At 43.6% G+C, this 12,395-nt stretch overlaps 1 protein-coding gene across 3 annotated transcripts in view; it reads right to left on the bottom strand.

Moving 5' to 3' along the window:
• Positions 1 to 12,395, bottom strand: part of sptbn4b (spectrin, beta, non-erythrocytic 4b) — a 39,365-nt gene that overhangs the window by 1,588 nt on the left and 25,382 nt on the right. For all 3 annotated transcript variants that reach the window (XM_017032125.2, XM_017032127.2, XM_017032129.2), the window contains 15 exons: positions 8,464 to 8,727; positions 8,002 to 8,226; positions 7,753 to 7,842; positions 7,327 to 7,605; positions 6,881 to 7,011; positions 6,463 to 6,667; positions 5,922 to 6,167; positions 5,602 to 5,736; positions 4,887 to 5,131; positions 4,599 to 4,737; positions 4,349 to 4,433; positions 4,057 to 4,253; positions 2,944 to 3,968; positions 2,796 to 2,856; positions 2,152 to 2,405 (listed from right to left, as the gene is read on the bottom strand). In XM_017032125.2, the coding sequence (XP_016887614.1) occupies positions 2,152 to 2,405; positions 2,796 to 2,856; positions 2,944 to 3,968; positions 4,057 to 4,253; positions 4,349 to 4,433; positions 4,599 to 4,737; positions 4,887 to 5,131; positions 5,602 to 5,736; positions 5,922 to 6,167; positions 6,463 to 6,667; positions 6,881 to 7,011; positions 7,327 to 7,605; positions 7,753 to 7,842; positions 8,002 to 8,226; positions 8,464 to 8,727 (3,581 nt within the window). The remainder of the gene's footprint in view (positions 1 to 2,151; positions 2,406 to 2,795; positions 2,857 to 2,943; positions 3,969 to 4,056; positions 4,254 to 4,348; positions 4,434 to 4,598; positions 4,738 to 4,886; positions 5,132 to 5,601; positions 5,737 to 5,921; positions 6,168 to 6,462; positions 6,668 to 6,880; positions 7,012 to 7,326; positions 7,606 to 7,752; positions 7,843 to 8,001; positions 8,227 to 8,463; positions 8,728 to 12,395) is intronic.

Genomic DNA, 12,395 nt, shown 5'->3' with positions numbered 1-12,395 from the left:
CGCGCGCGAGGAAGAGAGCTGTGGGGGGGGGGGGCGGGGGGGATGCCATGTGTACAAACTGTAGAGAGCGTACAGTTTGGATATGGGTGGGAGTGCGTTTGGGAAGCTTATATAGGAGTTACCTTGGAGAAGACGACATGAACAACCAGCAGCACCAGGGAGGAAAGGAGAAAAAACAGACGTATTTGGTTCAGTGGCATTGTGGTCATTTCACACTTCACAGCACGTCGTCGTTAATGAATGCATTAATATTTCATTCCTTAAGCATGTCTGCATGCACACAGCATTCCGACAATGGTAGTCACAACCAAATATAGGTATTATTCAAGCAACACACGATGTCTGTGTCAATGTTGTATCTTAATCCCAAATAACTGTATTTCTACCATGACTGATTCGAATGGAAGATGTTTTCAGATTTCACCGTGTAAGTCTGAATTTAGCCATGTATGTGGCATTTGACATCAAAGACAATACATTATGTTCAATTTCTTTTTCCAACAGTAACCTTCTAACTTTACTCTCATTGACGTAGACACAGTGTAAATTAAAGGACCATGTTATCCTGAATAATACCTCAATAACAATGGGCACATTTATAAACCTTGAATCATGGGGCTTTCAAACAGGGACAGGCTGAAGTCCAGTCATTCTCACAAAAACAATCTGCCTTTATAATGACTGGTAGAAAAACTCTTCAGCAGAACTTCTCCAAACCCACGTCAAGAAGAGAGTCGAGACGTAGATGGGGAGAAGGATTCACACTTACAGTTACTGCTCAGCCATCCAGGATTATGCTTTACCTTGCTATGTACATTTCTGGGTATGTACATATAAGACATTCATCCTTTGCCTTGAGGGGACACATGCGTGGGACTCATCCCGAGCTGGAAAAGGATGAGTTTTATAGTGGGCAGTTGTCAGTCCAGCCGTTAGAGGGCAGTGCAGAGAGGACTTTGTCATCTGTGTCTCTCTGGAGGAAGCAGGTTGTTATCCGCATGTATGTGTGCGTGGTATTGTTGTAGCTATACTTGATATTTTTGTGAGGACACTTTGACATTCCTTACTATATGAATACTATAATGTATATTGATTTGTATCTGACAAAAGTCCTCACAAAACAATCTACAGTGTATGTGTGTGCATGTGTGCATGTACATGGGCTTTGGAACAACACATACAGCAACTGTCAGTTAAGTTTCCAGTGTTCTTTCCCTCAGCTGCAGCCAGCAGCCAGTCTCTTTTCTCACTGGATGTGCACTTAGCATCATGCATAATGATCTCGACATGCTGCGAGATTCTCAAGAGCTGGTTTCTGAGTTCATATAATTGTGTTCTTCAAATACCACTGATCATGTAGCCGTAATTTTCTGACCAACTATAAATGTTTGTGTTTCTTTCTAGGATAGCACGGTGCGTGAAGAAAAGAAAACAACTTAGCCCAGAAACAACGTAAAATGCCATTCGCATGTTAAAAAAGCTGACTGGAAACAGGGTTGGTTGTCGGGCAACCTTGTAAATTTCTTTTGCAACAAGCAAGTCAGTAATAGAGGACCTGCATTTACAATGTCTGGAGTCTTTGATAAATATCCTTTATGAAACATTCATGTTGAAGCATTGTCAAATATAAACAGCTGCAGTTGTTATGTAAGCTTGGGAAAGCCGCACACTGACGCAACCAACAGAGGTGAGCTGGTATCTGTCGTGCATTTGCAGCAGATTACGTTAGCATTTTAGCTTAGCATGCTAAAGTCATGCTTGCCCAGTTGTAATTTTTTTGTGATCAGTAAATGGAGAATGGAGGTAGGGAGGTGTCATGACTAACAAACAACAGGAACACGGTATAAGTTCTAACATAAAACCCTTACTTTAACATCATATGAAAGTGTTTAATTTAGAATGAGAACAATATATTTGTACAAACAAGATGTGGATTGTCCTAATGTTGGATGACTTCGCAACTGAGGATTTTTTAAAATCATGCTACAATAACCTTCCTGAAAACCAAATAACTTTATTATTTTTTGTATAAGCAGCACAATTTCAATATGCAAAAGCCTTAAGATCATGACACATTTCCAACCTCCGCCTCCACTACTCCTAACCTGTCGTCTAGATGTTGTTGTTGTTGTTACGACCCAGGACACCCACCTGTTAGTGCTCTTTTTTAGAGTCTCAATGTCTAGCTTGCGAAAAAGGAAGCCCTCATGATGTGCGGTGTGACTCGGCTGCTGCAGGACTGCAGGGTTGCTCTGTGCAGGAGCAGACCTAGACCGCCGCGTCGTCTCTCCTGGCTCTTTTGGTCGTGGTCGGCGCCGTGGTTTAGGCCTGTCCCGAGCTCGGGGTCGGTCGAGGCGTGACTTTTCTGGCAGGCCATTAGGGAGGCGAGACACCTCACCGCGGGCCTAAAGGCAGACAGGAGAGTTTAGAAAATGTAGTTCCTGTAGTGAATTATCTGCCTCAGTCTCATCTCATCGATTGCCTACTCTACCATTAAACTAAAATTCTTCCTTTCCTCTTTCGCTAAAACTGTTAATCTTCTTTGGCTTTTCCGTCTTTTCCTCCCAACTGGCAGCTCTATCCTCAACAGCTACCCTACATCAACTGTCTCTCTAAAAATAACACAACCAAAAATCCAAATCCTCCTTTTCTATTCTTATCTACACACTGTACAAGCCATTTCTAGCCCTGTCCACCCTCACTATTGATTTAATCTGGAAATTAAACACATGGATTCATACATGGATTTACATTTTCTAAAATAAAAACAAAAAAAAAATCATATTAAAATCAACCTGTGCTGCTTCTCTTTCTTGCAGTTGTTCCACGATTTCGGCCATGGTCGATCTCTTTTCCCTGGAAAAACACATTTTGGAAACTTTTAGAAAATTTGCTTTATATATTTACACACACACACTCTCTCTCCCTCTCCCTCTCCCTCACCCTCCTGCTGAGCGTCTGTCTGAGTGCCCGGTGTCATGCTCGCTGGATTCTTGTCTCTCCAGTCGATGTCGGTCCCTCTCTCTCCTACGACCCTCGTGGCCTCCGTGACCCTCCTGCTCACTGGACGTTTGTCTCTCCAGGGTCCGTCTGTCTCTCCGCTCGGCCTGTTCCCTCCACACCTCCTGAGGCAGCTCGTCCCGACGTGCTTGGATCAGCTGCTCACTGGACAGCTGATGTTCTATCCTGTGGTCCCTGTGGTACATGTGTGTCTGGACCTGAGGCTCGACGCTGGCCAGTGTTTCACTTCTGGACACCCGCACCCCTCTGCTGGGCTCACTGTGCAGACGCTCCCTGCCTGGCTCCTGAAGCACCACCTCGGCCATCACTGCCACCTCTGCTTTCCCAGTCCCTATCTCTCCCATCATCATCTCTCTCTCCCTTTTCTCCCTTGCTTTCTCCAAACGACTGGCAACGAGCAGAGGGGTCACTGCATCGTCCAGGTGCTTGATTTTAGCTTGTCTTAAATATGGAGATGATTTCACTTCCTGTTCTTTCACAGTCTGCGGAGGTTGTAAGTGACTCATCACCTTTGGCGCTTGCTCTTTCGCTGTGCTGACACTTTCTCGTGCCTGGTTGGCTGAAACAAGCATGGCTGCCGTGGCTATGGACGCTATCGAGGACTGTGAGGGTTTACCGTGTCCCGCAGGCACAGCCGCCGTAGCACCGTGCCGTGGCTCCAAAGTGTGACGGTAACTCGAGCCATTCATGACAGGGGTGTAGTTGGCAACGGTTGATCCTAAGCGACGAACTGTAGATGAGGGGGAGGGTGTGGGAGTGGCAGGTGAGGGTGAGGGAGGTGAGCTGGCTTCATTCTGTTCGTAAATGGTCTGTCTAATGACAGGAGAGATCGGGAGGCGGGGAAGGGTGGATGGAGTGGGTAAGGCATCTTGGGGATCCAGGAAGACTTTTCGCCCCAGCAGGGGTGTCGGGGGTAGTTTACTCTGCTCTGCCCTCAACTTCTCCACCTACATAAAAGACACATTTAAAAAAAAATTATTCCTTTCCCGCTCTCCTGCAATTTAAGGAAAATTAAATCATTGGAGAGAATATGACCGTGGTGAGTCGTCGCAGTGAGCTGAAGCGCTCCTCCCAGGTGGCAGCGGCTTTGCGGAACGCTTCATGTCGACGGATCAGTTGCTCAACTTCGTCCACGCTGGTGCCCAGCTCTCTGCTGCTGATGAGAGGCTCCTGAGCTGACAGCCATGCCTCTGCAACTGCAGCCTCCTGTGCAAACTGGTGGACCTCCAACACTGGAGACAAAAGAAGACATGGCATTACAAAAAAAAACCTCTCTGTCCTCCACTTACCACCGAGTACCTGTGTGACCTTGTATGTGTGTACTCACATTGCTGCAGTACTTCCCAGTGCTTGTCCCACTTCTCAGTCAGCTCATGCTGCTTAGCAATCACCTTTTCCAACTTGTCCTTTATCTGAACAAAAAATTCAGGAATCAATCTGCATCCATCCATCATCCATCCATCCCCACCTGCATCCCTGCTCTCTTTTTAAAGTGAAATTAATTCTTTATTTCCACTTATTGTCATTCATATTAAGTTCATGTCATGATTTAAATTCATCCCATTTCCTGATGTTACCTCTTCAGCTGCAGGGTTTCTGGCAGCCAACAGCATCTTCCCCATCTCGATGCAGTCAAATATGCTGTGGCTGCGTGCCTCAACTTCATTCTTTAGACTCTGGTGATAATTCATCAGCACCTCCACTGATGACACGTCCCTGCAAAAGGAAAAAACACAGACAGACACACACATTTATGAATTTAACCTCATGAACAGGCATGAACTGTTGGCTGAGATGCCTTCAAAGTCGACTTCAAAAAGACCACATTAGAATTCTGTTATCGTTTATAATTAAAATCAAACTACCTGGGTTTTTCTCCTGTCCCAATCTGACAGATGATGGAGTCCATCCACATAAGTTGATCTCGGACCATAGCAAAGAACCTGAGTTTGTCTGTCTCCGTTGTGATTTGCACTCGGCAGTCCTCACAGGAAGTCAGCAGATCCTTCCAGCACTGCATGACCTCGTGCTCCCGGCACGCGATGGCTTCGGCCTTCTCGCCAGCATACACCGTCCTCAGCTGGGCTGCACTCTCCTGCAGCTGACGCACCTGCAAGTATGGTGAGTGAAAATGTAAGAAACACCAAAGAAACTGAACAAGAAGGAAGTGAAAACTGAGGTGGGGAAAGACAAAGAGTTTGTTTTTTTTCAATTGACGCAGAAAACACCGCAGCTCTGATACTGAGGTGGGGAAAGACAAAGAGTTTGGTTTTGTTCAACTGATGTAGAAAACACTGCAGCTCTGACGTTGACCGAACACAGATTTGGTTTTTAGATCTTTTTGTAGTAAAATGTACCATTGTATTTGGTTTTGGAAGTAGATTCAACACAAAGCAACACTAAAAGAGAGTGTGACACAGTGGTTCATACTGCAGTGTAATGGATAAAAATAGGCTTCTGCTGAGCTGATGCCTGTGTTTCCTTCTATGCTAGAGTCACAATCTATCCTTAAACTTGGGAAACAACACTTGTCTGTAAATCATAAAGCAGGAGATGTTGCTCAGGTCCATGGTACTGTACCTGTGTGACCAGCAGCTGTATGTCTTGTTCAAAGCTGTTCAGGAGCCTCTGCAGCGTGCTGGTGTTGGTGGTGCTGCCCTGCCGAGCACGGACTTCTGGCAATCTTCGATGTTTGTCTGCAATCTGAGCCAAAACCTAGAAGGGAAAACACAAAAATCAGGAGGTTTCTTTTTATAGGTGTGTAAATATCCAGATAACTTTTCTTTTAAGTTTTTACAGTAAAACCAGAAAATTAACTCACAAACATGTGAGGTTAATGATAATTAAGATTCTTCTAATGACATATGAGTTTCTGCTGTCGTGGTTGTCGGTTCAGTTACCTCTCTGCAGTCGGAAAAGAACTTGTGCAGCTGATGTGAGGCAGCCAGCATCTGCGTACGTGTCTCCATGAGTTCCAGAAGGTCAGCCCAGGCCTCGTTCACACCGTCCTTCCACTCAGCGATGGTGGCGGCCTCTGAGTGGCCGTAGTCAATGAGCTCATCAACCATCTGGTTTACCGCTGTCACTCGTTCCTGTCCAACGCTGCCCGTCTCCGAGGCAAACTCGATGAACTTCTCCTGCAGCACCTACACAAAAAAACAAGTGTGTGAGTAAAAAAAAAAATTCTATTTTTAACTTACAATGCACAATGAAGGTTATATGTTACACAATAGAACAAACTATTTTTGCCCTCATTCTTACTGAAAAATGAAAAATACTAAAAAGTTTCCAATCATCTTTTTGGGATTCAACCCTACCAGACAGTAAAGAACAATAATACAATCTCTGATTATCTGACAAATAGCCCTGACAAATGGTTAAGTCCTATTTGTAGCTGGATGTTGTTTTTAAACCACGCCCTTCCTTCAGTGACACACTTACTGTTACATGCTCAAAGTCCTGACCCAGTTCAGGTGAGCTGGCAATCAACTCCCTCTGTGCAATCCACTGCTCCAGCTCATCTACCTCTCTGTTCAGCTGGTAGAGCCAGTACTGCTGTTCCAGTCGACTCTTCCGCTCCTCCACAAGGTCCTTTAAGGACACATACAGTCGGTCGATCTGTGACTGGCGCTTGCTGATCTGCTCGCTGTGGAAACGAGTGAGAAAAGTTTATTTGGTCACATACAACAATAAAAGTAGGGGAAGGGGCAGTGTACAGGGTTTCCTTCTGCTACCTCCAGGTGTATGGAGTTGCACAGAAAGTGAATTTCAACTGCGACTAAGCTCTAACATGAAAAAGTTCATGCAGCTACGATAGATAAATAAAGAAATGTCATCATGTTGGTGCTACCGCTCTCACCAGTCAGGATGACCCATCTCCAGCAGCTGCCGACACTGCTGCGACAGCAGGCCCACGGTTTCTGCATAGTCTTCGATGGTCTGCTCCAGGACCAAGTGCTTCTTCAGCAGCTGCAGTGTGCTTGGCTCATCCTGGTGATCAGAGGAAGAAACACATTAAAAACAAGCTGCTGCTTCTAAATAAACCCAGTGACATAAAAACCTCAGGATACCATGCTTATACACTGGTATTTTTTATCACAGATGTGTTTTCAAACAGTTTATATGGATCACAGCCATGTTTATATCATTAAACCTCAATAATAAACCTAATAAAACTTCAACAAATAAAAGTATTTTCCTAATGTGTAACTCCGCACCTAATGATGGTACATCCAATTTGGTGAAAATCAAAAATCGTGACAAATGGCTCCTCTGTTAAAAATGCGAACTCACACCCACACTCACCTTCCCCTTCTCCTCATTCATCATATGCAGCTCCTGCTCGCTCAGCCAGGCTTCCACTTCAGCTGTATCAAAATAGTACTGCTGCGCCTGGTACATGGCATCCAGAAGCAACTGCCTTCTCTCAGTCTCGGTCCAGAGCACAGTCCACAGCTGGGCCAGCTGGTCATGGCCGGCTCTGACACAGTCAGCCTCGGGGCTGCGTAAGGAGCCAATGATCCCCGCCCGCTCCAGGACGTCCTCGATCCTGCTCCCGTGGCCCTGCAGCTCCCTCTGAAGGGTCTAACGCAGAGGGACAAAAGTAAACATCGCATTATAAAACTCTACTACAACAAGTGCTGCGTTAATTTTCTCATATCTAATCAGGTTGTATATAAAGTTCTTCAAAAGCTTTAGTGGAGCATAAATACTGATTTGTTGTTTATTTACCTGATTCTTCTTCATGAGTTGCTGGACAGCTTGCAACGTGGTACCATGTTCATGAGACATCGCCATTGGGATGCGTTCCTGGATCCACAACTACAAATAAAACAGAGTAGCAACTGTTAGCCATCATTAGCTTTCATCGCATATTTGAAAGCTATTTTATTTTTAATATTGCTGTTTCTCTATGTAAAATAAAGGGAATATGTTCTGTGAACAATCAGGGGAAAAAAAATCATAACACGTCAAACTCACGATCTCGTCCTCCAGATCCCGGCCAACCTGATGGACTTCTTTGGACGCCAGCAGGAGGCGTCGTCTCTCCTTCAGTGGCTCAATCAGACGGATCATCCTGGCCTCGACTTTAGACTGACGTTCTGCCACCGTCTCTTTGACCTGAGTCTGCTGAGGTATGGAGGAGGCCTGAACCTGGAGCTGCCCCACCTCCTTATACCACGCCTCCACCTGAGTCTCAAAGGTCTGATGAGGAGGAGGAGAAGGAGAAGGGTGGAGAGGAGTTAGGAGCGAAGGTTTTAAAAGAGGATGTGGTGATGAGGGAGCGAGTGAGTGAGTATTAGTGAGAATTTTTTGGAAAGCTATCTGTCCAAGTTTTGATCAATATTAGCAACTGTACATTATTACGATAAAACATTTAAATGATAAATTATACATTTATCCAGATATTTTGGTACTTATGAAATGGAATAATGATAATACCTGTAGTTTTTTGAGCTGCTTGTTGACGGTGGTCAGGTCCTGTCCCTGGTCCACGTAGGCCAGTTGATCCTCCAGCTGACCCAGCCGTTGGTCCAGGCTCTCGTAGCTCTGCACCAGCAGGTCGGCCTTATTGGCCTCGAAGAGCTGACGAGCTTTGGCCTGCGTGGTGCTCTCCAGATCCTGCCAGCACTCCCTGATCTCCTCCAGCTTCTTCCTGACAACAGGGCTGAGTTCGGGCTTCTCCTGGATCAGGTGTTGACCCTCCTGGATGTAGAAGGAGGTGAAAAGGTCACAGAGCGACAGAGACAGACGGACAGATCGTTAGTGTTTGTAAAAAAAAATGATGTTACAATTAATATCATTATATATCAAATGGGATAAACCAGTGTTGTTTTCATGTGTATTTGTGTCAACCTTCCTTTACAGTTTTGTCCTGATTTAATCTGGTTTTTCTCTGATTTGTGTTTCATCTCCTCAGACATTTTGGTTTTACTGCTCTGTGCAATAAACACAAATATTACATTTCTGTCCCTGCGAACCATAAAAAAAATCCCCTCAGGTGTTAGGATTCCATGGTAGACATTTTAGGGACTAATTAGTCAAATATATTCAGGAGTTAGTCATAAAATAATCTATAACAGTCATCAACATAATTATGGCCAAAAAGAATGAACCAAAACAACATTTAATAGATCATCTGTCGGAATAATCGTGTGTAGAGACTGAGCATGGGTTAGGAGGTGTGTGTGTGTGTGTGTGTGTGTGAAGATTAAACACTGCTGCTTTAAAATGCCTTATAAATTACTTCTTACTCCCCTCCCCCTGCCCTTTTTCTACGAGCGCTTTTTTTCATATTTCTACCCCCTCTCCCGCACACACACACACACACACACACACACACACACACACACACACACACACACAAACCTCCTCTGTACACCTGCTCCCCGCTCTCTTTTCCCCGGGATTTGGTCCCTATTGGGAAATCCTTCACCCTCCCATGTGAGATTTTTATTATGCAGTGTGTGTGTGTGTGCATCTGTGTGTGTGTGTAAGGGAGAGAGAGAGAGAGAAAGATGAGAAGCTGAAGAAAAATAAAAATTAAATAACAATGAACATCTGTTATCCCCAATGTTTTTCTTTTATTGAAATGTCTGCAGAATCTAAAATAAAAAATGTAATTTCTAGAAATGTCTGCAGAATCTAAAATAAAAATAAACCAAAATAAAAAAAATAATTTCTGGTAGCATAACCTTCCTGATAGGACAGTTAAAAATAATGTGTTTCTCAGATTTGCCCTGCACCGACAGACGAACATGGACTGTGAGTTCCTACAGTGTTAATTAACTGTGATAAAAATACAACAACAACAACAACAACAAAAAAGACACAATCCACAGCATTACTCATTCTGTGATGTCCTTCACATTACCAATGCATCACGGAAATATACACACACATTAACACATCCATAAAACCTACGGTGACAATCCTACATTTACCCACATTAGTTATATAGATATGTACATATAGCCTATATATAGACAGATGTGTAATCGTCACATCCTTTTTTTTCTCACTGAATTTTGTAACGAAACATGTTACGAGAGAGAGGAAAAAAGTATATCATTAGTTTGTTTAGTGTAACGCTGTATCCTTGAAAGTTTGTGATGAAGGAAAAACGATGAATTGAATGTCCTTGATTTTCAGTTGTTAATTGTGAATGTTATGAGCTGCAGCAAACAGGTGGAGTGTTTGATGAAGGACCCCCTCCACAGACCACTCTAGCCCCCCGTCCAGCCTGTGATTTCCCGTGTAGGTGTGTTACGTCAGATCTCATTGTGTTGTGGTGTTTCTCTGCTCCTCTGCAGTGAGTAGGTGGATTGGAGCAGCTTCACCCACACACTCTGCACTCAGTCAGTCTGCAGCACACAGAGAACTGAAGTATATGAAACCCACAGTCATAAAATGGATTTAATTTTAATGGCGCTCATCTGTCTTTGAGCTTGTATTCCCAGTGTCATATTTGCTCCGGGAGTGGGTCTACATAAAACAATGGACACTTTTCAACATCGAAGATTTATACAGAAGAAGAAGATGGATCACTGGCATCATTTGAAACAACTCAGGATATTTTCTGATAGTCTATGGAGAGTGAGGTGTTAGAAAATAGCTAAAAACCAGAGTAATATTTAAATCTAAATCTAAAACGGTGAGGTTGGTTATTTGTTGCTGACTTTCATTCTTCAGGTTGCTTGAAAAAACACACCCTCAGTCATTTTAATGGTCCACTAAGAGTGTACGGTGGTGTGTTCATTTGATTTACACATCCCCTCCTTTAAGAAGTTGTCAGGACATTTAAAAGCATTATTTTTTACCTGTAGATAAATATAGCCTGTAGGTGGCAGTAATGCAGGTATGTCAGCTCCTGTTAAAAAATGGAAGCTTAGGGGGAGAGTCGGGATCAGCTCACACATTAGTCTCATTCTGTGGTAAGGTAAATTTTTAATGGTGTATCAGATCATTATTATTGTTAAACACTGATTATGAGTAAGTTGATGGGGGTTCACAGCAGAACGGTACGTCTCCCTGAAGGGCAGAGTGAGGACGTCTGACAGGACACTGATGCTAACGGTCACAGATGGACCGTCCTCACTCTGCCTTAGATCACAGCAGTCATCGGCTCTAACGTGACACTGGTGACTCACTGCTGGTCAGTGTGTCACTGTTGTGCAAACACAGATGAGTCAATATTTACTCCGCATGTCACAAATCTGTTCATCTAACCCCTTAGGCTCAGGTTAAACCAGACATTTTTCTAATTTTGATTTTGTCAATTATTAATTTAAACACGATTTAACACATGTCACATTGGTAGTAGAAAAGTAAATACCAAGACATAGAAACTAGCAGTTAGATAGTTGAAGGACTTCAGGCGTACCAGGGTGGTCCCCATCCCTTATTTTACATCCTGATTTCATTTGTGTACTAATACTGTGTACTGATACCAATACTTCTCTAGTTTTGAGCCTTAATTCTTACTAGTCAATCTTTCTGTGTGTGTGTGAGTTAGGATTAGGTTTTACAGACACTCTAAACTAACCATAGGTGTGAGTGTGAGTGTTTGTCTTTTTATGTGGCCCTGTGATGGACAGATGAACTGCCCTCTGTGTTCCCCACACTCGCCCACAGGTGGGATTGGCTCAAGTGCCCCCTCCCACCTCCTGCGACCCTACAAAGAAATACGTGGACATAATGGATAGATGGATATATAAGTACATTATAAAGCTGAGCTCCACCCAGTGAAAGCTCTTTTTCTATACAGTGAGTCAGGATCCAGTCTTCTCAATGGAGACGGTGTTGAATGGACCACATTTCTACATCAGCCCACAGGAGACAAACTAAATACATTAGCTTGTGATTATTTAATAAAAGCCAACGTTATGCCACGTCATCCTATATGAGCCAGTACATGTACAACAATAATGAGGTGAGGGATATTCAACAACTAGATGCTATAAACCCATGATCCCCTCTCTCTCTCTCTCTTTCTCTCTCTTTGTTTAACAAAGGCACACACACACACGCACACACAGAGAGACACAGAGACACATTCCAGAAGGTTCTCAGCTTGAGGTGGAAATAAAGCTCTGCAGTCTGTGTCCTAAAAACTGGGTCCTCTTCCATTTGCTGCTGTAGCTTTACATGGTCAAAATGAAGGCATGAATGACATTTGGATTTGGACATGCTGTAAATGACCATCTAAATGAAGGCATGAATGACATTTGGATTATTGTGTGACATGCTGTAAATGACCATCCGTCTGAGATTAAGAACCAAAAGATTCAATTATCCAACATTAAATTAAAAATGTCTGAAAACACTGCGGTGTCATTCCTTAAAAATCTTTCAGGCCATTTAGAATTGGCACC

The sequence above is a fragment of the Cynoglossus semilaevis genome, chromosome 4 (genome assembly GCF_000523025.1).
Source record: "Cynoglossus semilaevis isolate Cse_v1.0 chromosome 4, Cse_v1.0, whole genome shotgun sequence".
Lineage (NCBI taxonomy): Eukaryota > Metazoa > Chordata > Actinopteri > Pleuronectiformes > Cynoglossidae > Cynoglossus > Cynoglossus semilaevis.
This window is presented reverse-complemented; position numbering and strand designations above follow the sequence as displayed.